Source organism: Chelon labrosus (assembly GCF_963514085.1).
Source record: "Chelon labrosus genome assembly, chromosome: 13".
NCBI classification, from domain to species: domain Eukaryota; kingdom Metazoa; phylum Chordata; class Actinopteri; order Mugiliformes; family Mugilidae; genus Chelon; species Chelon labrosus.
Genome location: NC_140346.1, coordinates 17,628,947 through 17,653,034, shown reverse-complemented (window position 1 = coordinate 17,653,034; position 24,088 = coordinate 17,628,947). Strand labels below are relative to the sequence as shown.

The 24,088-nt window shown below is 41.2% G+C and overlaps 1 protein-coding gene across 1 annotated transcript; it reads left to right on the top strand.

The window, feature by feature from the left end:
* The first annotated feature begins 6,298 nt into the window (after positions 1–6,298).
* Positions 6,299–15,377, top strand: calm3a (calmodulin 3a (phosphorylase kinase, delta)). Its single transcript, XM_084558630.1, has 6 exons — positions 6,299–6,528; positions 10,308–10,338; positions 11,220–11,363; positions 11,573–11,679; positions 13,371–13,506; positions 13,620–15,377. Exons 1-6 carry the CDS (start codon positions 6,526–6,528, stop codon positions 13,646–13,648), a joined length of 450 nt encoding a protein of 149 aa, XP_084414756.1. The 5' UTR covers positions 6,299–6,525; the 3' UTR covers positions 13,649–15,377.
* Positions 15,378–24,088: the final 8,711 nt, after the last annotated feature.

Genomic DNA, 24,088 nt, shown 5'->3' with positions numbered 1-24,088 from the left:
TTGGGTTAACTGGTGATTCTAAATTGGCCCTAGATGTGCATGTGAGTGTGAATGGTTGTCTGTCTCTCTGTGTTAGCCCTGCGATGGACTGGCGACCTGTCCAGGCTGTACCCCGCCTTTCGCCCGATGAGCTGGGATAGGCTCCAGCAGACCCTGTGACCCTTAACAGGAAGAAGCGGTTACAGAAGATGAATGAATGAGGAGATTATTAATTAAATATGAAATATAAAAATGCAGGTAAATCATCTGTGCCAACAAAGCAGCTTTTGAAACAATGTTTTTACTTTTGTTCCATAAATGATCCTCCCGATTTGGCCCAGTACAAAGGGTGAAAAGGGTGAGTATTATTATTATTTGTAAACAAGAATAGAAACATACTAGAGAAAAACACAGTAAGGAATTAATGAGTCAGTGAGTCAGCCATTCATTCCTAGAGGATTCCAATCCACCCACTCTCAAAGTAGAGTTGAATGACATCTACAAGTTTGGTTGTGTCCACCGGGTTTTAACTGATTGATGAGACATCACTGAACTCCCAAAGTAGCTGCAACCTGCCATACATGGAAAATGTAAAACAAAGAGGTATTTGATTTTGAAGTTTTCCGAAATTCCTGTGGCTCCAGTGGAATGTAAAGGCTGCTGCCCCACCTCTTAGTTTTCCGGAGATAAACTAGAAATATTTGGAGGCAATAATAGATTTTTCCCACCCTTTTCTTTCTCACATGCCACTGCACAGCTGCAAACAGCATGTAATGGAAATTCTGTATCATACTGTGCCTTAGACCATCAACACCCTACTCTGCATATACTCATGATCTGAAATGTGTTTTTCTGAGTTTAAACCTTGATTTAAAGTGTAGACCTGTCACCTGTCACTTGTTTGAAACACTGCATGTGTGATAAGTAAGTTGAGCTGTTGCCATTGACATTTATGTTACGCTTGTGTGTATGCCTTTTTTTTTCCACTGCTCTGAGTGCAGGTCATGTTGCAGGCCATGTTATCTCTGTAAGGGGAGCGGAAGAGTTAGAGAGGAGTGAACAACCATCTGCAGATAGGGGATATAAAGTAAATCTGTTTTGTGAACTCGTTTCTCATTTGCTACTATCAATGCTCTGAGCCCAGTTGCACATATTGAATTAATTACACTGAAAGACCAGAGTTTTCTGATTTCCGATTTCTTAACATAAATTTCCACCACAAGCTGTAAGGGGATTTCTCAAATGTTTCCACCACATTAAAGCAGTGTTACATTTTTAACATATGTGAGTCAGGGTGCACAACGGTGATAGAAACAGGGCTTAAAGCAATAGAATCTGTCTGGTAATGGTTAAACGATTGTACTGACTTAGGTGTCGGATCAGTCAAAGGTCATTCATAGAAGGCAGATGTTGAGATGTCTTTGAGCAAATAGATAGTCACCAGTATCACAAATTTTATTCAAGGCAAAAAAGGCCTTTTACTGCCACCTTCAGTCAAAGATTGTCTTGGAAATTCAAACTTTATTGGACACCACGTGGGCTCTGTTAGCATTCTGTGGGTATTTTATTTTCCCTGATTTTAAAACCTCATCCATCTCTCACTGTTCTTGTCTTGATTAATTCCTTGCAAGGAATGTCAGCAATATTTCCTTCTTTTCCCTGTCACTGATAGAGTATGCTTAGCATAAACACCGCCTACACTGTACATTTTCCCCCCTACTATGTCCGGACATCCTTTCCCTTATCGCTCTGTCCAGGGGGGAGGGATCACTTAATCACATCTACCGCCAACAACGTGCAGGCACCAGACTGTTAATGTTGAGGTCTAAAACATCTGACCACATGAGGCGCAGATGTCTCATGTTTGACTAGCAGTGCTTAAACATCAATGTGTTTACCGCAATGAGCAATGCACTGTTTTGCATGCAGTGCTTGAATGAGACCTGTCAAACAATCTGACTAGAAACAATCCCAGGGACAAAGTAAGGACAGTGGTCAGAAACCAGTGAAACAAAACATAAAGTCTTACTTGGAAGTTCACAGGGATTAACGGGATCTTCCAGGAGCCTTGAAAACAAAGCACCCCATCTTCCAAGATGTGCAAGAATTGATGCCTTTAAACATGATTACACAACATTTCGACATCAGATACAAAACATGTGACCCACACAACAGCCACAACTTAGTTACTGCAAGTGACTACCTTAGACAAAAGGTTAGCGACAAGTAATGCTAACACAGCAAACTGTCCTCACCACAGCCCAATGGTCACACCCAACTTACAAATTCAATTAAGCCAACATACAAGTGACCAACACAAGGAAAGCCCCAACCACAACGATCACAATGGTTAAACGATTGGTTAAACGATCACAACAAATGCGGCACCACACTACACAAAGCTACTGCCTTCAGCTAGTAACGTCTAAAGGTCACAACACTAAAGGTCACACATACACAAAACACACGTACTGGCACCAGGTGATTCCTTCCAGCCCACCCAACAAATCCGTTCACCAGCCTTTTATGGACGGGTTTGGCATGATATTCACACTTAATACCCCCTGTCAGCTCAGCCAAAGAATACCCATCTTAAAGAACACTATAAAAATAAAGGCCACCACAAGGTTTGAGGTTCTTGTTCCCAGTCAATCTGTTCCAGGACTTGCCTGGTTTCCTCTCTAGCTAACAGACTGAAATTCTAAACAACTAGACCTCAACTGGTGTTGTTCGGCTTTCCGGGTCACGCCAGGCGCCACCCCAGGGTTACCATACAAAAAACTAATAAAGTGGTGATGGTCACACCCACACCCAGAAACTTTTTACACTAGGCAAGTTCTAAAACATGCATATTTACCTTGTGTGGCAACATTAGCTTGATCCTACCAACGTCTCAGAAAAAAAAACATCAACTGCAAGTTAAGCTTTGAATAATCCCCATTCTCACCCTAAGGAAAAAAAAATAACTCAAGCATTCAGTCTCCACTAAAAAAGTCTTTCATTCAAAAGAAAACAAAAAAGGCGATGGGTGAGACATGGCGAGCTTCTGCAGCTGAAAAGTGTTCCCCTTAGGCCTCTTCAACAAGGCCCTTTATTCAGTCTTCTCCCATGTGGGTGGTTGAGGTGATTAAGCACAAGCCACAGATCTTAACACAGTCAGTGGAAGTGCATCATGGTGTAACACTTGTAATTACACGCTCCTCGGCTTGATAATTTCTCTGATTTTATTCTAAAGAAATTGATGGTGGAATACTCTAGTGGAAAAACCTTGTAAGAAAAACATATAAAGCCATGCTTTACTTTAGCTATTTATATCCAGACTATTACTAAGAATTAAATCATTGCTAAGTAAGGCTTTAGTAGACATTGATTTATTTAAAAAAATGATAACTTTGTGAGTTCGGACGGGAGCGTTTAGGCATAGGGCAATTTGCGATGTATTAGTTGTAGATGATGTAGATGATGATGAGTAGTATCCACTACTATGAAATATTTATTTTAAAAAGGCAGTGTGAAGGCATAATACAATATGATCACCATATAGGATTTTTGTTTTGTTAGGGTTTTGTCAGTGTTATGGCACACATAATAATTATGTTTTTGTGCTTGACTTAGTCATGGAACAACTGGGATACGAGTCTTATCATCACCACTAAACATTACCTTGGTTGGACTCCAGACTGGAGGACTCTAAATCAAAGTCAAGGCCATGATGCTGTTACTGTAATTTCAACCACATGCAACAGATGCAGCTGGAAGTGAAATGAAATAACATTCTTGTAGGACAATGGTGCTACATCCACACACAATTATAATGAGACCACACAGTAGACAATAGTTGTGCTACTAAAACCACTGATTGGAGAAGTAAATAACATTGACGACCTTGTGACAATCCAGTGTTCTGCTGGGAAACGGATGTTACTTAGTCATGTACCACCCACCTAGATCAGACCAGACAGTCCCACCCAATAGCAAAGACAGTCCTTGATAACCGTAGCCATCCCCAACAGGATGCAGTCTAACACAGACACACACACACACAAAAACGCTTTAGGAACAACTCAAAAAACATGAAACACAGCACAAGGTGTTGACCTGGCCTCCAAATTCACTAGATCCCAAACCAGACTGAGTATCCGTGGAACGCACTGGAACAAGCCTGATCCACAGAAGAACCTCCCCTCAACCGATAGGAGCTAAAGGCCAGTACTAACAACATTCTGTTGCCAGACACCATGGACACCCTCAGAAGGTCCATGTCCATTTTCTGATGAGTCATAACTGTTTTGGAGGTACAACAGTGACTCAGAACAGGTCAGCAAAGTCCGGACAGAAGACAAAGAGAACCAAAACATTTGCTTCAGGTCCTTCCACAACATTTCCATTAGATTAAGGTCAGGACCTTGTTTCTTTTGTAAAAACAACTTGTGTGCTTGGGGTCAATGTCTTTCTGTATGATCCAGTTTTTCTTGAGATTCAGATCACGGACGGATGTCCTGATGTTTTCTTTTAGAATTTGTCTGTAAAAACAGGACGAAACAAAGACATTGGCACCCATATGTTTCACATGCAGGATGAGGTTCTGATGCTGTAAAACAGTGTTATTTCCTCTTCAGACATGAGTCTCTCATTCAAGCCAAGCTGTTCTTCTTTGGTCTCATCCACCCACAAAACATTTTCCCAGTAGTCTTCTGGCATGAATTTGGCAAATTTATAATTCTAGAGGTGCACTTACTTTTGCATCTCACCTATATGTAATTCATTCATTCATCTTCTATACCCGCTTATTCCTGTTAAGGGTCGCGGGGGTCTGCTGGAGCCTATCCCAGCTGTCATCGGGCGAGAGGCGGGGGTACACCCTGGACAGGTCGCCAGTCTATCGCAGGGCCAACACAGAGAGACAAACAACCATTCACACTCACACGCACACCTACGGCCAATTTAGAATCACCAATTAACCTAATGAGCATGTCTTTGGACGGTGGGAGGAAGCCGGAGTACCCGGAGAGAACCCATGCAGACACAGGGAGAACATGCAAACTCCACACAGAAAGGCCCAGTCGGCCCATGGATTCGAACCCGGGACCTTCTCGCTGTGAGGCATCAGTGCTAACCACCTCTCCACTGTGCCGCCCACCTGTATGTTGTATTAGCTAATTTTCCTAAATGAACAAATGCAAAAGTATAGTCTTTGTTTACCATGAGGACTTGTGTGAAAATCTGCTGATGTTTTGAGTCATTTTTTTGTTTGTTTGTTGTTTTTTTTTTGAAAATATAGAAAATTCTGAGGGGTGCAAATACTTAAAGTGGCACTTATTGTGTGACTGTATAAATCTCTGAATTTGTTTCTGCTTTCATTTATTTCCTCTTACTCCTCAGCATCATCTTTCTTATTCCTGATGCAACACTGGGTAATCACTGTCTTCATACTGGCTACCAAGTGGTTAATACTAGAGAAATGTTTCCCTCTGCTGGAGTATTTGCAACTGACATGACAAAACCATACAACTGATGTCAATTACAAATAACCAGGATATTACAGCAGAGCCCACTGTAGTTTAGATTGAAACTAACACCAATGAATAAGGTCTGGGACAGACAGGTCTGGTTTGTTGATGCAGGCTGAATAATAATAATAATAATAATAATAATAATGTAAAAGGTTGTAATGCAAGTTGTAAATTATATAGTTAGGTCAATCTAGACTTCTACAACAAAGAGATTTGAATATGAGAAGCTCTCAGGATTTTTTATTATTATAGAAAGATATATTAAAATATACTATAATGTATCCAACTAAACCCACTGGGCAGTAGAAGGCTTGAAAATATCAGCCTAACATTCGTCCATATGGATTAAAACATGTCCAGTTTAAGCAACAAATTTAATACCAAACTACAAACTCATGTGGAGACCTTACATGGGACTCGGCTGGCTCATATGTGGCTAGGTAATTGGCCAATTAAAATAATGCAGAGATATAAATATTATGTGCTCTAGAAACACACTTTTAATCTTTACTGTCAAGGTTTGTAAATTGTTTTATTGTAAGCAGTGCATTTTAAAAATGCTAATTTTGGCAATGTTAATCTCCCATAGATGTGTGTGTGAGACGGGCGTAGATATCTTTGCGCGCATTTAAATAGAGCTGCAAAAATGCGAAAATGTTTTTTTTTTTTCTTTAAGTATCAAATAAACATTCAGGTGGATATTAATTGCAAGTGAAACTCTTTTTTCCCCCTTTATTTATAGTGTTTAAGTAACTTGATATGCACTGAGTGGGACCAAAGATGTACAGGACCCCGGCGGAAGGATACAGTTCTCATGCGGCGGCGGCACTGAGGAGGATTGAGGTTTCCGGGGCACTCTTCTTCTACACTGGGATACCGTCTAAACAGATTTGACTAAACATATTCAAGTAAAGCACTGTGTCGTTTACATTTAGTTGATATTACTAGCTATTGTCTAGTGAGTTCGACACAGCACCTGTAATCGGGCCTTTATTTTGATCATCTTCGCGGAGCTTTACAAGTCAACGGGGCAATGGTGAGTATGAGCTAGCTAGCTAAGTAGTCCGAGCTACTGTGTGTTAGCGCGACATCGTTTACGTCGATTTCACTGCTATGGGACGAAATAACACACACGAAGACAACAAGAAATCGTCATTGTATTCAGTCTTAAGCCCTTAACGCATATCATCTGCTAACCATCTAATAAGCCGACTCCGTAAGAGCTAATGCTAGCTTTGAAATGCTAAAATCCTGCGCTGGATGTAGCACTAATTCACACTTAAAATATTGGAACAGGGGTTTTCAGGGTCCATATCAGCTTGATGAAAGAAAGCAATTTTCTTTAGTGGTATTTGTCAGCTGCGCAGCTAAGACGCCTTGCAGTGAAATTAACAGTGGTTCCTGCAGGGATGTAATAACATCCTAAATTGCTTGGCGTCTGCTAATAACATGGTTTAATCTCCGTATTTGGGGAAAAGGTTTGCAGCATTTTTGACTCGAGAGTGGGCGTGGTGGTGGCGGCGGCGGTGGTGAAGGGGGTGCTGTGTAAAAATAGCTCGTCCGGTGTGAATGTGTTCTTGAAACCTCGTTAATCTTACAAGAAAGACATCACAACTCCGTCTTGCCATCTACCATTTTGTAACCCTACCTAAAGCTGCTGCAGCGCCTTGTGTGCACGACAGCAGGATGTTTTGAATGTAGTTTGACATGCGCAACAAGCGAAAATAAAAGGTTGTAATCACCGCCGACTGCGATTACATAACAATCAAGTTCACAGGCGTCAGTTTGATGCTCGCGTTTGAGCAACAGCTGTTTGTCGTAGTGAATGCTGTTCGTCTATGAGTTGCAACATTTTTGTAGTAAGTATTATTTTCACCAAACCACCATGACACCATCTCCTCCGTTACGTATTGCGCCACAGCGTTGAACCGCATTCTGCTTCAGCTCAATGATCCTCTTTGCCACCCCTCCTTTCGTGTCTCCCTTCCCCCCGCATTGAATCAAACCATGCTTGGTGCAGTAGGCTGTCAGGACCCGCAGTGCACCCTCCAAAATGGGAACTAACTAAATGAGGGTTAAAAAAAATAAATAAAAGACCTATTGTGGCACCACAAATGAATCCCTGCCTTTGTTTCCCATCCTCTATCTTTCACTGTTGTTGTTATCTGTATTATAAAAGAACAGACACATGGTCTGTTGTTGTCTTTGCCAAGAAGGGAAACTTGGATCTCGCCAAGATATCTTGTTCAGTCACATGCTGCTCAAGCACCATTTGTAAATGTAATCTGATGCATGATTATCACCTGCCACCGCTATAGTTTTCTGTTGCAAATATGTGAGTATGCGATACGATCAATCAGTTTAAAGACAGGAATGTTCAGCTGAGCGCTTTTCACCGGAGCAGTATAAATCCTCGGAACAATCGCAGCACTGTGCGCCACTCTGATCCAGACACTGCTTGCTTCAGCACCACCAGATCGGTTGGCAGTGGACAGAGTGGATACTCTGCAGTCTGTCTTGCTCCCTTCTTCTTCTTACCCCCCCCCCCAGCCCCAGCCCTCCCTCCGCCAACATGGTGACTCATTGAAATTGACTCGAACAACACATGGCATTACCACCACCTCGAGCTACAGCAATGTTAGCTTTAATCTTGGTTTTGAAGTGACGAATGATTGTCAGAAGGTTTGTGGTGCACACGTAATGAAAACCAGACTTTTGTTTGCTTGAGGCATTAGCTCTAGAGCAGTGTGAGTTTAATCTCTACCCTTGGCTGTAAACGAACACATATATATCGCAAAACTTATATCACTACTGACTGTCCTAGACTTTAAAGACTTTATTGTGAGCTTGCGCCAGTTATCTTTACATCTGATAATCATCCTGACAATATGAAGCGCTACGCGGTGCAACAAGCCCTGTCAAGCAACAGTTGTCACTGGAGTTCGGCTTTGATTTTGATCAGAGCCTAACATCTGCTCAGGGAAAAAAAAAAAGATACAAAGAGGTGGTTAGTTGCGGTGATATTCAGTGTGCTACATTGGCGACCCTGTTCGTGTCTCACTAATTATAGCAGGCGTGTGTATTTCGGGCCGTGGAGTATTTATACCCGTCCCTCATCACACTTTCTCAGCCTGAAGTGGGCATGTTGACTGACTTAGACAGGCCTGGTAAGAGCTCACGTGGAGTGCAGAATGGCGTTTCAGATGAAGTTGAAAAGTGGGTTTGGTGTATGAACCTAAATTCGTGTTGTAGTGGTAAAAAAAAAAACAACTCTCAGACCAGAAGGTTTGGAAAACATTACTGCATAGACGCTAGCACAGCAGGTTTGTGTCAAATGTGTCAAAAAACACTTTCATGTACTACATAAATCTGTTGCGCCACCATCTGCAATCAGTTTGTGTATATTCCATTGTACGTTTTGACAAATGTATTTAATATGGCTGCAATCCATACGAGGGAAGTGCTGCTTTTGTTCACGATGGTTTACTTGGCGCATATGTCCATTATGTCTTTCTGGGACATTTAAATCAACAAACTTGTGCTTTCCAAATGAAAATGTATACCATGAAACAGGTTGAACGTATGAAAGACTACGTTTAATAGAATATGAGAGCAAGAAATGAGTGTGTCCTTATTTAGCGTCCACTTTATAAATGGCAGTGAGCTTGAATGGAATTTTATTACTGTTTTAATGCTTTGCAGTCTTTGGCTAGGTCGTAGGTAATGTCTGGTTCCAGCTGCCTGATAATATCACATTGTGTTTTAAATTAGTTTGTCCAGAGGCTGTTTGCATTGGCTGATCTGTTTAGGATGTGCAAACAATGGAGCCTGCTGCAGGTGTTCCTCATTAGGCCTGCTGGAAGTTTGATTGCTTTAGTTATTGTTAGACAGAGCCAAATACCTAGTTTCTATGAAGACATGAGCACTTCACTGCTTTAAAAAATTACTTTCAAGACATGTTTTTATCCTCGAATCAGATGTTATAGATACATCGTCTGAAGAAAAGGTGACATAAAGCAGAAAAATACTATGTAAGCTGGTAGCAGACAAGTAAATTGTAAGAATGAATCACTGTATTGCCTTTAAACCACTTATCAGTGTATATTGAGCTACACAGAATCAGAGGAGCTCACTTTTTCTGAATAATTCCTCAAATTAAGCCAGTACAGCGGCATTGTTTCCGTGTTTTCCAAGTGTCCGCTTGTGAGAAGTGAGACTGACAGGAAGCTCATATTCTGACCTGAAATATTCACAGAGCCTGAGTGATTCTGCTTGAAGTCGTACTGTTCCACCGGGTTGGCACGTCTTTCTGAAGTGTTTGTCTAAACTGGTGGACTCAAAACTGAATGTCTTCCAGAGAGGAGGGATGTAGGCCTAGGGGAAATCTTTAAACTAACTATTTTACGTATTTTTTTTTTACCCTTGTTAGCAGCCAGCTAAACTGCCAGCATTGGAGCAATACTTGTATTGATGCACTCTTAATTGTTTTGACCAACATTTTTAAGGCACATCATCCCAAAATGGATCTTTGCCAGGTGGCTTGGTGGTCGTTGCTTTTCTGCAAATATAATTTAATATAATTTACATCAGTTATAACAATAAATAGGTTGTTGTGCTATTTAGAGTTTGTCCAAGTGTATGATTTTGTGTTTGCCCTATTATATTGTCACATAAACTTGCCTTAAAAGTAAAGGTAAGTCTGCCTTGAATGGGTTCTACAGTTTAATAATTAGAGATTATCTGTAACAAGCCTGTGAGGTAATTTTCATGATGGGCTATTAGTGTTTTATTGGTGTCTTATTCTTTTGTTAACAGGCAGATCAGCTGACTGAGGAGCAGATTGCTGGTGAGTCCACATCTTAATCATGTTTTGTTCGGTTTAGCTTTAGCAGCAGCCTAAATCGCTACAAAATCTGTGAAACTAAGGAGCCGTAAACGTTAAAGGAGCCATTTAATGCAGGCTAATCTGTTTTATTGATCAGAGGCCATCGGTGCAGCCTTGCATCTAATTAGCTTACCATGTGTTTTCTTCTCTGGCTACCTGAAAGCGTAACAATGTCAGGGTTACCCTTACAATGTTAATATTATGGCGGCCTGTCAGGGTTGAATTTACTTCGCCATGGCGTTATTAACAAATTGGAAATATTTTTGCATGTTTCAAACAAACGTTGTGCTTGCGTTGTTTTTTGTATTGCTCCTGAAAGTCCCTCCTCACAAACCGGTCGTTCACCTGTTCTGTACTGAATTTAATCTGGCGGAGGGTTGTTCACTATAAATATAAGTAAATAAATAAAAATTCACGTTACTGCCGCTTTTTAAAACCCAGTGTTTGTGCTCTTGATTTTTAGACTATGGAGATTTACAGTTATTTAAAGAGAGCAGGTCAAAACCTGAAAGAAACAACCCCACACGTAACGTGAACTAGCTGAACTTTATAAGAGCTAGCTAGCAAAGTTAGATTGAAAGTCAACTATAAATTAGATATATTCGCTGATACTTTATATATTCTTAAATACATAAGATTATATAGAATGCCATGTCTCAAAAGTTTTTTGTGTAGTATTCATATATATGAACTGCACAGACTGCCGCTACTTGTCGCTAAATCTACTATCTGTGTTATTAGGGTAATTTAAAGATGGACTCATATTCTTATCATATGTGCCGTATACTGTAAAAAAAGGTTTTAATAGTTGGGATAACATCATTGTATTTCTAAATAAACAGAGTTCAAGGAGGCGTTCTCACTGTTTGATAAGGATGGCGACGGCACAATTACAACCAAGGAGCTCGGGACTGTGATGCGCTCTCTGGGACAGAACCCTACTGAGGCCGAGCTGCAGGACATGATCAACGAGGTGGATGCTGACGGTGAGGAGAACAATCTCAGACAAGACAAGGAAATTACAAGGAGTACAAGGAGTGATTTTCATGTAAAAACTTAAACTAATTCAAAAAAAGAGCAGTTAATAAAAGTAATCTGTTTTGGATTCGTCTTGGATTGGCATTTTTCAGCGAAACTACTTGATGACCAAAGTAACACAACTGTTCTGTTTCTCTCTGTTTCTGTGGACGTGTAGGTAATGGTACTATTGACTTTCCCGAGTTCTTGACCATGATGGCAAGGAAGATGAAAGATACGGACAGCGAGGAGGAAATCAGAGAAGCTTTCAGAGTCTTTGACAAGGTATAGTAAGACGGAGTATTGAGAATCTTAACTAACTCCACTCACTCTCTGTTTGAGCAGATTGCATTATATACACTATATTACCAAAAGTATTCGCTCACCTGCCTTTACTCATTCTATGAACTGAAGTGCCATCCCATTCCTAACTCATAGAATTCAATATGATGTCGGTCCACCTTTTGCAGCTATTACAGCTTCAACTCTTCTGGGAAGACTGTCCACAAGGTTGAGGAGAGTGTTTATAGGAATTTTTGACCATTCTTCCAAAAGCGCATTGGTGAGGTCACACACTGATGTTGGTCGAGAAGGCCTGGCTCTCAGTCTCCGCTCTAATTCATCCCAAAGGTGTTCTATCGGGTTCAGGTCAGGACTCTGTGCAGGCCAGTCAAGTTCATCCACACCAGACTCTGTCATCCACGTCTTTATGGACCTTGCTTTGTGCACTGGTGCACAGTCATGTTGGAAGAGGAAGGGGCCCGCTCCAAACTGTTCCCACAAGGTTGGGAGCATGGAATTGTCCAAAATGTTTTGGTATCCTGAAGCATTCAATGTTCCTTTCACTGGAACTAAGGGGCCAAGCCCAGCTCCTGAAAAACAACCCCATACCATAATTCCTCCTCCACCAAATTTCACAGTTGGCACAATGCAATCTGAAATGTACCGTTCTCCTGGCAACCTCCAAACCCAGACTCGTCCATCAGATTGCCAGATGGAAAAGCGTGATTCATCACTCCAGAGAACGCGTCTCCACTGCTCTAGAGGCCAGTGGCGGCGTGCTTTACACCATTGCATCCGACGCCTTGCATTGCACTTGGTGATGTGTGGCTTGGCTGCAGCTGCTCGGCCATGGGAACCCATTCCATGAAGCTCTCTGCGTACTGTACTTGGGCTAATCTGAAGGTCACATGAAGTTTGTAGCTCTGTAGCAATTGACTGTGCAGAAAGTCGGCGACCTCTTTGCACTATGCGCTTCAGCATCCGCTGACCCCTCTCCGTCACTTTACGTGGCCTACCACTTCGTGGCTGAGTTGCTGTTTTTCCCCAAACGCTTCCATTTTGTTATAATAGAGCTGACAGTTGACTGTGGAATATTTAGGAGCGAGGAAATTTCACGACTGGATTTGTTGCACAAGTGGCATCCTATGACAGTTCCACGCTGGAATTCACTGAGCTCCTGAGAGCGGCCCATTCTTTCACAAATGTCTTGTTTCACAGTCTGCATGCCTGAGTGCTTGAATTTATACACCTGGGGCCAGGCCAAGTGATTAGAACACCTGATTCTGATCATTTGAATGGGTGAGCGAATACTTTTGGTAATATAGTGTATATATGGTATCCTTGTGATGGCAAGATACAACATGTTCACACCTTAATACTTTCCTCTACATTTAATCCATTTTGTCCATTTTAGTCCATTAAAAGACTTTTTTTGGGCGTGTCTGCTAGCTGAACAATAATCTTTTGCATGCTAATGGGCTAAATACAGCTGAATAGATAACTCAAGATCCAGAATATGTCCATAGTGTCAGTATATCTGAGGAGAATGGTAAACTCTTAATTGTGGCAAAGCAGTAACCAAAGAGTTCATCAAGCCTTAATGACCTAGCGGTCTTAATAAACACCCTGAAATTGACGTAGATGATTTTTCAGCCTGAGCGTCTGTGTAAACATAGTTGTTCCTTTGCCTACAGGATGGCAACGGCTACATCAGTGCAGCTGAGCTACGGCATGTCATGACCAACTTAGGTGAGAAGCTCACTGACGAGGAAGTGGACGAGATGATCCGTGAGGCTGACATCGACGGTGATGGTCAGGTCAACTACGAGGGTGAGATGCTTGTTTGCTCACAACAAACCCCACAGCGCCCCTTGTTAGTTTGCATATGACTTGTTGCGACAGGAAGAACATCAGCATTAAAGTGTTGTTTATCTTTATTACAGAGTTCGTCCAGATGATGACTGCCAAGTGAAGAGAATACTGAAATTTCTTTCAACGTTGCTTGTCCTCCTAAGATCACTGTCTTTAAGAACCAAAAAAAAAGGATCAATTATCAAATGATAAACCCCCCCCAAAAAAAAAAATAACTTATCTGTAAAATATTACAATTTGTGCTTCAGTACATCCAACTACTTCTGAGGTATCTGTTTAGCAAACACCAACAGAATAATCCCTAGAGAAGTTAATGGACCAAGCTTTAAGAGGGCTGAAGCCCCCGTACTTCAGACCAAGATTCTGCTGAGTCACCCAGCTCCTGATTAATTTAGAGGAGAAGAGCAACACTGAAAAGGCAGAGGGGATAGGAAGTCATGCTACAGTTCGTATAGAGAAGTTGGCTCTTTAATTCTTTCCAGGTAGTCTTCAACTAAGAAAATTGACTCTCTTGCACCAGTGGTGATTCTCTAAACACTGAATTGAGTCCTCTTCTTGCATGCACCCTTTCTGTGGCCGTCTCTTGTCACAACAAGGAGGCTCTGATCCCGTCAGAGGTCAGTGGTCGGATTGTGTACACACTGGAGGTATATACATAAATATATAGCTATATATCTGTAAAATTCGTGTCACCATTGATTATTGCGAGAGCAAATAGTTGCGATGTAGGGTGTTCATCGGTGCCCGGCCGGTGATGAGCATTCTTACACCTTGAAGAGTTCGGACAAGAAGGAGAGACTTGAGAAGTGCTGGAGGTTTTCTCACCTGTGGGATGTTATTTTGTCTTGTTTTGAGTCGTGGGCTTTACATCGTCTGCTGCACTGATTGGAGACAGTAGTGTGTTGAATTGCTTCACAATGATTATTGCGAAAACACACTCGAGGACTGCAGTTAATACACTTTGTTCTGCAAACAGATATCCTGACGATACAATATTGATGTGACGCTTTATAAATGTGTTCTCAAATATTAATGTATTGATGACAAACTTTGCTCACAAAATATATCCATATATATATATATATATATTAGTGTATCGTAAAGTTTGCATTGCCTATTGTTGTAGTAAATGACCTGTGACATGTTTTCTCTTTGGTTTTGAAATGTGCCATAATATCTTTAAAAAAAAAAAAAAGAACGCCTCAAACTTCTTGCAAGACTCGTAGTTCAATAGAATATAATAACTTATTATAATAACATAAAAATACATGCAGTTGAACATATTTGCACTTTGGTATAAACTACATGGATGTTTAAAAAAAAAAAAAAAAAAAAAAGGTTTTGTTTCTCAATGAAGAAAAAAGAAACCAAATGTCACTGTTGCTGCTGCTATAACAACCGTTTAACTCATTTCTCGTCCTTGTTGGTGTCTGATCTTCAGTTTGTAGTCCGGTGATTCAAACTTCTGTCTGCTTGCAGGATACATATACTGTATATTCACAAATACTACTTGTGGTGGGGATCTTTCACTCGGGCTGTTAAACCTTCAAACGGGGGCGAGGTGGGTTTGTAGCAAAGAATTCAGCTTTAGATGCACGATTGGTTTCAGTGTTAGGTTTTTCGAAGAGTTGGCTAAATTTAAAAAAAAAAAGCAGGTTGGTCTTTTGATTCGCTCAAAAAAAAAAAATACAGTTTGAAGCGTGTTGATTGGTTACCTTTGAGTCAGATGTTTGGACGTTTAATGGACTGTTAACTTCTGAGGGCATCTCAAAAATGTAAAGATGTGATATATTTTCCATAAATCAATAAATTGACTGAGCTTTACTTCACTTTCATCTCTCTGGCCTCTTTATTCAGCCTCTGCATACATGACGCACGTGTTGTTTCTGTTTGTTATTCATATATTCCACTTAAGGTGGCTCCAGTTTCTGTCTATGGCTGTATCCTTGTGCTAGAAAGGAGCTCTAATCTCATCCAGACAGCCTCAGATTGGGTCAGGACAGGTCGCCCAAGCCCTTCACTGGAGAACCTGTCCCAGGCGCAGGCTATATTTAGAGGCTCATGAGATTGCTAGCACTGGAGGTAATCCAGGTCAGCGAGGGTCACGACCTAAACGAATTAGGCAACAGGAGCGCACTCAGCAGGACAATAAGAACCGTAGCATCACTGCCAAAGACGGGTGTGATTATCCCTCTCTGGTTGTGTAATTGGCAGGCTGGAGAGAGCAGCGAAAGCCAGTTTAAATATAAAAAGGGAGCTTTCAGCATGAGCTAGAGTGGACGTTTTGGCTTTGTTTTACAGAAAGCTTCAAATCTATGTTATCGCCAGTGGAAAGCAGACAAGTGCATTAAAAATAAAAGGACAGAAACCACTTTCATTAAAAATATAACCACATAATTCTAATTTTCAGATTTGGAATTCATACTGAAAAGGTTTTATAAAATATAATAGTACATAACAAGCTCAGAACAATGTGTAAAGCTGTTAAAATAGCCCCAGTGCTTTAATGGTAATGCAGCAATTATAGTGATGCAGTAATAAAATTGCAGCGCACAATGGGACGTTTCAGTTAGATACGTTTAGTTGCCAAAATTTTGCATGTGCTTTTATTTTAGTAAGGTATTGCTACTTTTACTTAAATCAAGAACTGTATTAAACCGGTCATTAGTATTAACTATAATTAGACTTTTTTGGAGTTGTCTTTTGCGGTTTCACTAATTGAACCTCAAATATGTAGTCCAAAATGTAGACAGTATGTTTTTAATTTAGTTATATGTTGTGATGTGACTACATAATCATAAATATGTGAGATAATCTAATCAGTTAAGTGCAATATATCCCATTGAATATGTCTGTGAGTATTCTGTCTTCCAGGTAATGGCATATTCGAAAAACAAAGCTGTTGAAGACGTTTCACCACTCATCCAAGTAGCTTCTTCACTTCTAAATGACTGGTGGGCTGGTTAGAGCTTCATTATGACCATTGTGGTGGTGGTTTAGCTTTGTTTTTGGATTTTCCACTGAAATGTAGTGTAAAGAATTAAAATAAAAATTAAGTTTAAACACTCAAGTACCTCAGAATTGTACACACTTACCGTTACTGTTGGCCACAAGCTTCCAGTTCACACTGTTATCCTATACCTTAATACCTTTCACCCTTTTTCATGAGCATATGTCAAGCAGTGACGGCGCCAGGGGGGAGCCAGCAGGGTCTCAAGACCCTCCTGTCAAAGGCTGTGCCCCCCCTCATGCCCCCCCATCCCCCCGTCCTATTTATGGATTTAAAAACTATAACAAGTACAGAAAAAATAGACTGACACATTAACAATCAATCAATCGTCTGATAAGAAAATGTCTTGCATAAACAATATTTAATATTGTTTATAACGTTTCTAGATGGTGATTTTCATTTTTCGTCATCCGCTGCGCGGGAACGGCAAGTTGAGCATTGCTGCATTGCTGCATTCGCGAGTTCGCAAATCGCTCGTATATACTTCTTTGGTCTGTTTCTGTTAGTGATTAGCTGGTGTTTCACCTTTACATTCCTACAATCACCAGAATATTGTTTAAGTGACGTCAACGTCAAGCCAAGATCGAAACCCTTGCACTATAATTATCTCCGACTCTGAAGCTCATTTTTCCTATTTTTCTGACTGCACGTAAACGATAAAATACGCTCACGTTAGCGGTGGCAGATATATGCGGTCATTCCGAATCCGAAATGGATCGATTTGTTGTGCGAAAGCGTTTGAGGGAGGAGGATGATGGTGGTGGCGGCAAGGAGGACAAGGAGAAGGATCCAGAGAAGGCCAAAGATGATGGCGATGATGAAGAAGAGGTGGTACCGACAGGTGAGGTAGCGGCGGCGGCGGCGACACCGCCATTAACACGAGCCAGTGAGACAGAGGATGACATGGACATGCCCGAAAATGTGGAGCAAGAAGCAGGTGAACCAAGCGCTGGAACTGCATTGGCCGGTGGTGGGAATCCCGGTGGCCCTGCGGATATAAGTCAACAGCCAGCGGAGGGACCGCGTCAGCCTCAACTGAAATCCTACCCGCGTCGGCGCTTTGGATCCCAGCTAACAATGCGGAGTTTTAGCCACACTTGGTTCCAACAGTATTTGTGGCTGGAATACTCGCCGTCACTTGATGCGGCTTTTTGCTATGTCTGCCGACATTTTTCCCATCACGCCCGGGGTCACACAGAGAAGAGCATGATGGTTTTCGAAACTGGAGGAAAGGAGCAGAAATACTTGTTTCCCTAATATTATGTGATCATGTAATAATTAGTGTTTGTTTGTGTGTGTGTGTGTGTGTGTGTGTGTGTGTGTGTGTGTGTGTGTGTGTAGTTGTATCAGCAGTGTCAATGGAACCTAGAGCACAGCAGGGAATGCAGGAGGAGGGGTGAGGAGAAGAGAGAAGAGGAGAGAAAGACTGCAGTGGAGAAAGAGAATAAGACATGAATGGAGAGAATAAATAAAGTAGAAAAGATGGAAAGAGCAGATGGCTGATGTGGCTATGATTTACTTTTGTTTGATTTATGAACATTTAAGTAATATGCATTTAAAATATGTAGGTATTAGTCCAGAACTAAATCTAAATCGATTATAGTATTTGTTGGTGTCAGAATTCCGTGACCCCCCTTATAAAATATAAGACCCCCATTGCCCCCCCAACAACACATTTCTGGAGCCGTCCCTGATGTCAAGTTAAATAAGACCTGGACATCACATAAACAAGCTGCCGTCTGTAAAAAAAAAACACAGGTGGAAACAGGATTCTGAAGTCAACACTAGGTGGTGGTGTTTCATCAGTTTGGACTCACAAATCCTGATATGGTTCAAAAGAGCAGCAGCAACAGCTCACACAGGAAGGAGATGAGACAAGTGTAACTGAAAGCAGACGAACAAAGAAATTATTTTAAGACCTGTTGAGGGTTCCTGTTAAAGGAGATGCAGCACTGTCAGTTCTTAGTCTGATAATTCTTTTTTTTTTTTTTTTTTAAATGCTGCAGTAAAACTGTATCCAGTCTGTGCACATGAATAAAGGTGTGTTTGAGTTTGTGTGCAGGTGCACCACACCCACTACCCATGATTGTTTACACTTTGCATGTAACCTAATCACCCTTTTGCTTGAGAAACACTCCTTTCCGTTCTCAGAATGCCTGGTGGAGGGAGTGGAGTCTTATATGAATTGAACTATACACTCCTGTATTGTTGACTATTTTGAGAATAATATGTTTCCTATGCACACAATACCTGCCCTTCCAAGGCCTCACTGGAACCTCCCTCTTAATGATCATCTTAAATCTGTAGGTTTGGCACAATTCACCACTGCATGTGTCCCGCCACGCGATGACACTTTGCATGTGACCGAGCTGCTGTTATGAAGACATTTGTTTTCTCCTGCACGTCGCACTTTAAAATCACATGACTCATTGACTTCACTTTGAATGTTTTGATCTGAAATCAGTTTCTGATTTAAAGATAAATGAAAAGTAAACACAAAAATAGTCAAACTAACAGCGGTGTGATTATTCTGCTGGAACAAATAATACACACGAAGTGGTTTTTAAATTGTGGACATGCCTTGTTTGGTAGTTCAGGAATCATTAGTCTAACATGTCCTGTACTCTTGCAACTAAACTGAGCTGTGACAACGTAATCCAGTAGAGTGGCTTCCTGTCTTTCTGTTTTGGATCGCTCTAAAACTGATCCATGTGTGTTTCCTGTTCTACCAGATATGGATTTATTTGAATACTTTCTAAAACCCAGAGATGCAAATATCGAGATAAAATCTGGCTAAACATACAAAGCCGTGCATTCGAAGTGGTAGAAGTTTTTCTGCGGTCCTACAGCATTCTGTTTAGAAACCACTACTCTTTGGTAACTTTTGCCCTGACCACCAGGTACATCACTGTTTCGATTACTCGGCCGACCGACATGCTGTAATCCAGGAACTAAACAGCTGGTTGTGTGTTTCCTTTGTGCAATGCGGTTTAGCCAAAAAGATTTTTGGCCACCTTTATAGGAAAATTTAACAATAGAGAGAGTATGACATGTGGTGGTAGGTGTTATTCTGGAAATAAACTGATGCAGTTATCTGTCTTAACCACTGGACCACGCGATTGACAGCGGGACTTTCACAAGAGCACACAAGATATGCATCACCCTAGCCACTGAAACCAGATGTCCCAAACAATACGTCTGACAGAGACAAATTTTCAGCTAAGCAAAAGCTGCAGCGGCACTGTTTGTGTTTATTTGACTGATACCCACTTGATAACAAACTAAGAGGCCACAATGTTTGTCATTTTGCATTATCGGCGTGCATAAGTTTTGTGTCTCTTACACATCATGGTCTGATCTGTGCTCTCTTATGACGATATCTCATTACAGACACAGACAAATGCTCGTACAACCCTTGTTGTGATAGCCAGTTAAATAAAACAATGATGGTTTTCAAATGGAGATTATGGATGATGAATCAGCCGGCGAAAATTGTGCGCTTCAATCAATGAAAGAAGCTGCAATGAGTCGCGAAAACCCTCCCTGGGCCGTGAGTGGTTTGTTCTCAGAACTTCATTATTCTGTTAATACGTTAGTGGTGTGCTTCTAAATGAGAAAATCCCAGTGGAGTCCTTTTCAGATTAATAACAACAGTGGCTTTACTTTGTGTTCCTATATCGATCTGCGCTGAGCGTGCACTGACTACAAAACCACCACAAACTATGATCGTTTTCTGGCGAAGAATATATGTTTACGCAGAAAGCTAAATGTGTAAATTTTCTAGGTGACAAAGCAATCTCAGTTAAAGCTCAATCTTGTCACTCTTTCTGGAGCTTTGAACCTGTTGTTGGAGTAATGTCTTTTTGACTGAATCATTAATCTTCAAGCCAATGTGAAACTACGAAGTAACTGAGATGGTTTCGGAAGTATAAAGCTAACACTAAAAGATATATCTGATTAGGAGGAAAAAACAAAAGTGTATTATTTGGAGTCCAGCACAAGGCTGGGGATTGTGAAACATAGAAGAATGTCACAAAACCCAACATGTTTTCGTCCAAACGTCCTAGGTGAAAGCTGAGATGAGGACACTGCCTCTTCCTGAACGAGTTCCCGAACCACAGGATGTGTTACTGGGAAGACAAACCAGAAGAGAACGGAAAGAGAAGTGAAAATGTCATACTTTCAACACCACTAAAAAGAGAAACTACAGCCTCTTTCTTGTCTCTTTCTATTTCCTGTTGTGGGAGGGATGATATTTCACTTCAAGTTGACTTCAGGTCTGCTGTTCCTTTATCTTTGTGGTGCACAGTGCGGTTTGAAAGTGTCTCCGCTAGCAGGGGTAGTCTCGATTTTCCTGAGTGTGACTGGTGGTATTTCGGTATAGTCATAATGGTTTCAGTTTGTTCCAGACAAATATCAATCTGTGTGTTGTGTGCGACGTCATCTTGCGGTGAAAGGGTCGATGTTGTCCAAATGGAGACAGTCCGAGGTGCAAACCATGCTGTCACATTTTGTCTCTTCCTGGCTGCATCATTATCTCTTGAGAAATTTGGTGTTCCTTAGAAGCGTTCAGGGTCTCTACACATGAGAAGTGATGGAAGCAGTTAATAACGCCTGCATAACCCTTCTCGATTCATTTAAGTTCTAATCTAAAAGTCCAAAAACGTACGCCGCCCTTGTGTTTTAAAGACAGCGAACAGTCACAGTCTGCACGTTGCTTTATATGTTGTCAATCTCATGCCGGCCGAGGCCTGTTTCGACAGAGACAGATGAAGACAGCAAATGAAGCTCCTGAGAAAACAACCTCTGTTAGCTAAGAAAACATCTTCAAATTCCATTATGGTTTGAATTACATCAATGGAGCTAAGACAGCCAGGCCTCACTCATTACTTTTGTATTATAGGTGCCTGCATATTGTCTGCAGGATTGGGAAAACCCTGTCTGTTTCTGTAAATTTCCATTGTACCATAATATCAGTGGGCGTGTTACACGATGCCTGTCAAATGTTTTCCAGCCCCACTTTTTACACTTTTCAGTGAATAGTTCAGCGAGATGAAATCTTCCTCCCCTTTTCACTTCTGTTATGATCAGTTGGTTTTCCTTCAGTTCTCAGAGTGAACGGAAAGCCTGACAGCACAAAATCCCTTTATGTTTGTTGTTCAAGAGTAACCTATGAATTTTGACATTAAAAATGGGAAAAGCAGAGTTACACTGTGACTTCTTGAGCTAATCTTTAGGTAAACATGAGGTTACAATTATAATTCACTCAACAGAGCTGCTGGTTGTTTGTTGGATGCTCAAGTACACCCAAAGTATTTTCGGTATGCTCGTCGTGTGCGTTTGTGTGCGACCTTCTCATTTACATCGGCAACATCCTCTGCACCATCTGCAGCTCAGGTCTTTACAGTCAGCTCTGGATCGTTTAACACTGTTTACCTCAGCGGGGTTTAAACTCAGTTGTGCGTCACTGCACGCAAAAGAGGAATCCAAGTCTGGGAAGACAAAATAATAATATAAAAACGTCTTACAGCACTCCACGCACGGGCACGGCTGAAAACATGTGATGCCTATTTAAATCATTTAGTGATAAACGTTTCCATGACTTTGACACTCCGATGCCGTCGACGGAGGAAGTGATGGACAAATATGGCGCGGGGAAGACGTTTTTGGTTCCTACGTTTTCCCCTTACTCTTCACTGACTCGGCGTTGTGACAGCATGTACACTGTTGGAATCAGTTTTGAAACATAATAACACACACGCACACACACACACACACACACACACACACACAACAAGTATGCATTACCCATTCCCTTATCCAATCAGAGCTGTGGGAGCTCTTTCAAGTCTCTACAGATTCGATTTTGACCCGCTACTTTATATTCAGCTCTCCATCACAAGCCACACGCTGTTTCCCGTTAGCTACACCAGAATCAGATAATGCTGCCAAACCCCAACCCCGACAAATCATTGAAGTTCACATGTTTCATAAATCTGGTCAAGACGACAACGATAACGTTATAATCCCACCATCCTAAAGTGATTAGAGGGGTATTTGCTGTTACCGAAAATGAGTCATTTATGACAGTAAATTCCTCCGTTCGAACTCTCAAGTGACGTTCATGCATCATGTTCACACCATGGGGCTGATGGTTTTCCTGACTGAAACCAAGCCAGAGGTTGACATTTGACACCTCATTTCTTTATTTTTTTTTTTCCGCAACTCATGGATGGAAGCCCAGTTTGTTCAACTGAAAGAGGAAATGACGCTTGCCAGATGTGTCCATCCTAAGGTGAGACAGCTTCTATTCGTGTGCAGTCGGCTCTCGGACGTATTGAAACGCAACCGTATCATGGGCGGTTGCTGTACAAACAGAAAATGAAAAATGCAATTCAAACTACATCTGGACTGGATTTTCACACTTGTTTTCCTGAACAGCGCTCAAAGAGATCTAAGACAAATCAAAGCATTGCTGTAATACTGCTTGGTTTTTACGCTCCATTTTGACAAAAGGACACCACATCAAAACACAACTTTTTGCCTGTTTTTTTTTTTTTTAACAATCTTTTCTGTTTTTCACTCTCGACTGGTTCCAATAGAATCTGAATCTGTTATCTACCGGTCGATTGATTAGTCAAATCTCCATCCATCATTACCTAATACCCATCAGTTTCATAGCTCATCCTTTGTATTTCACACCATAATCTATCTATCTATCTATCTATCTATCTATCTATCTATCTATCTATAGGCACAGTCCAACACATCTCCATGATAAAAAAAATCCAAACCTGATTGCTGAATGGCAAGCTTAGCTGGCTAACATAACTAATAATTACAAATTCTGACCACATGCCTACTGCACATACACTTCCTGTTGTCCTCCGGGTCAAATTTGTGCTGTCTCGAATATATCTGTATCACATAATTTAACATAAATGTGGTCTACTGCCCGTGTATTTCGAAAAGAAATGTACATTATCTAGTAATTAGTTGAGTAGACGTTGGCTAGAAATGTGTGATGGGTCCTTCCGGGTCAGTTTTGACCCAGGAGGACAAGTTGCATGGTCGACCAAAAGACAGTATGAGGGTTAATGAACTCATGGGGATATTACATGTGTTTGTTAGGATAATCAGTAGCTTGTAACACTGGCGATGATGAGACTTGTTTCACCAAATTAAAAGAATACTTTGGGAAATGTGTTTTTGTTGTTGTTGTTGTTGAGGAGTTATATGAGAAGATCAGTGCCACTTTCATCTGCCCTGTTGCAGCCAGTTAGCTTAGCTTAGCACAGTGAAGCTAAACTAAGCTAAGCTAAGCGGCTCATCATCTTACCATCCCATCTTCCATCCATCATTCTCTATTTTAAGTACATCGCTTTGAACTGCATGCACTTCGAGACGCGTTCGACCACATACAAACACCGGCGGCCGCTACTGTAAATTGAACCTTTGCCACAACAGCTGTAAACTGCCTGTGTGTCATAATAAGATCTCAAAATGTAAACACAGTCCAGATCTCAGCGC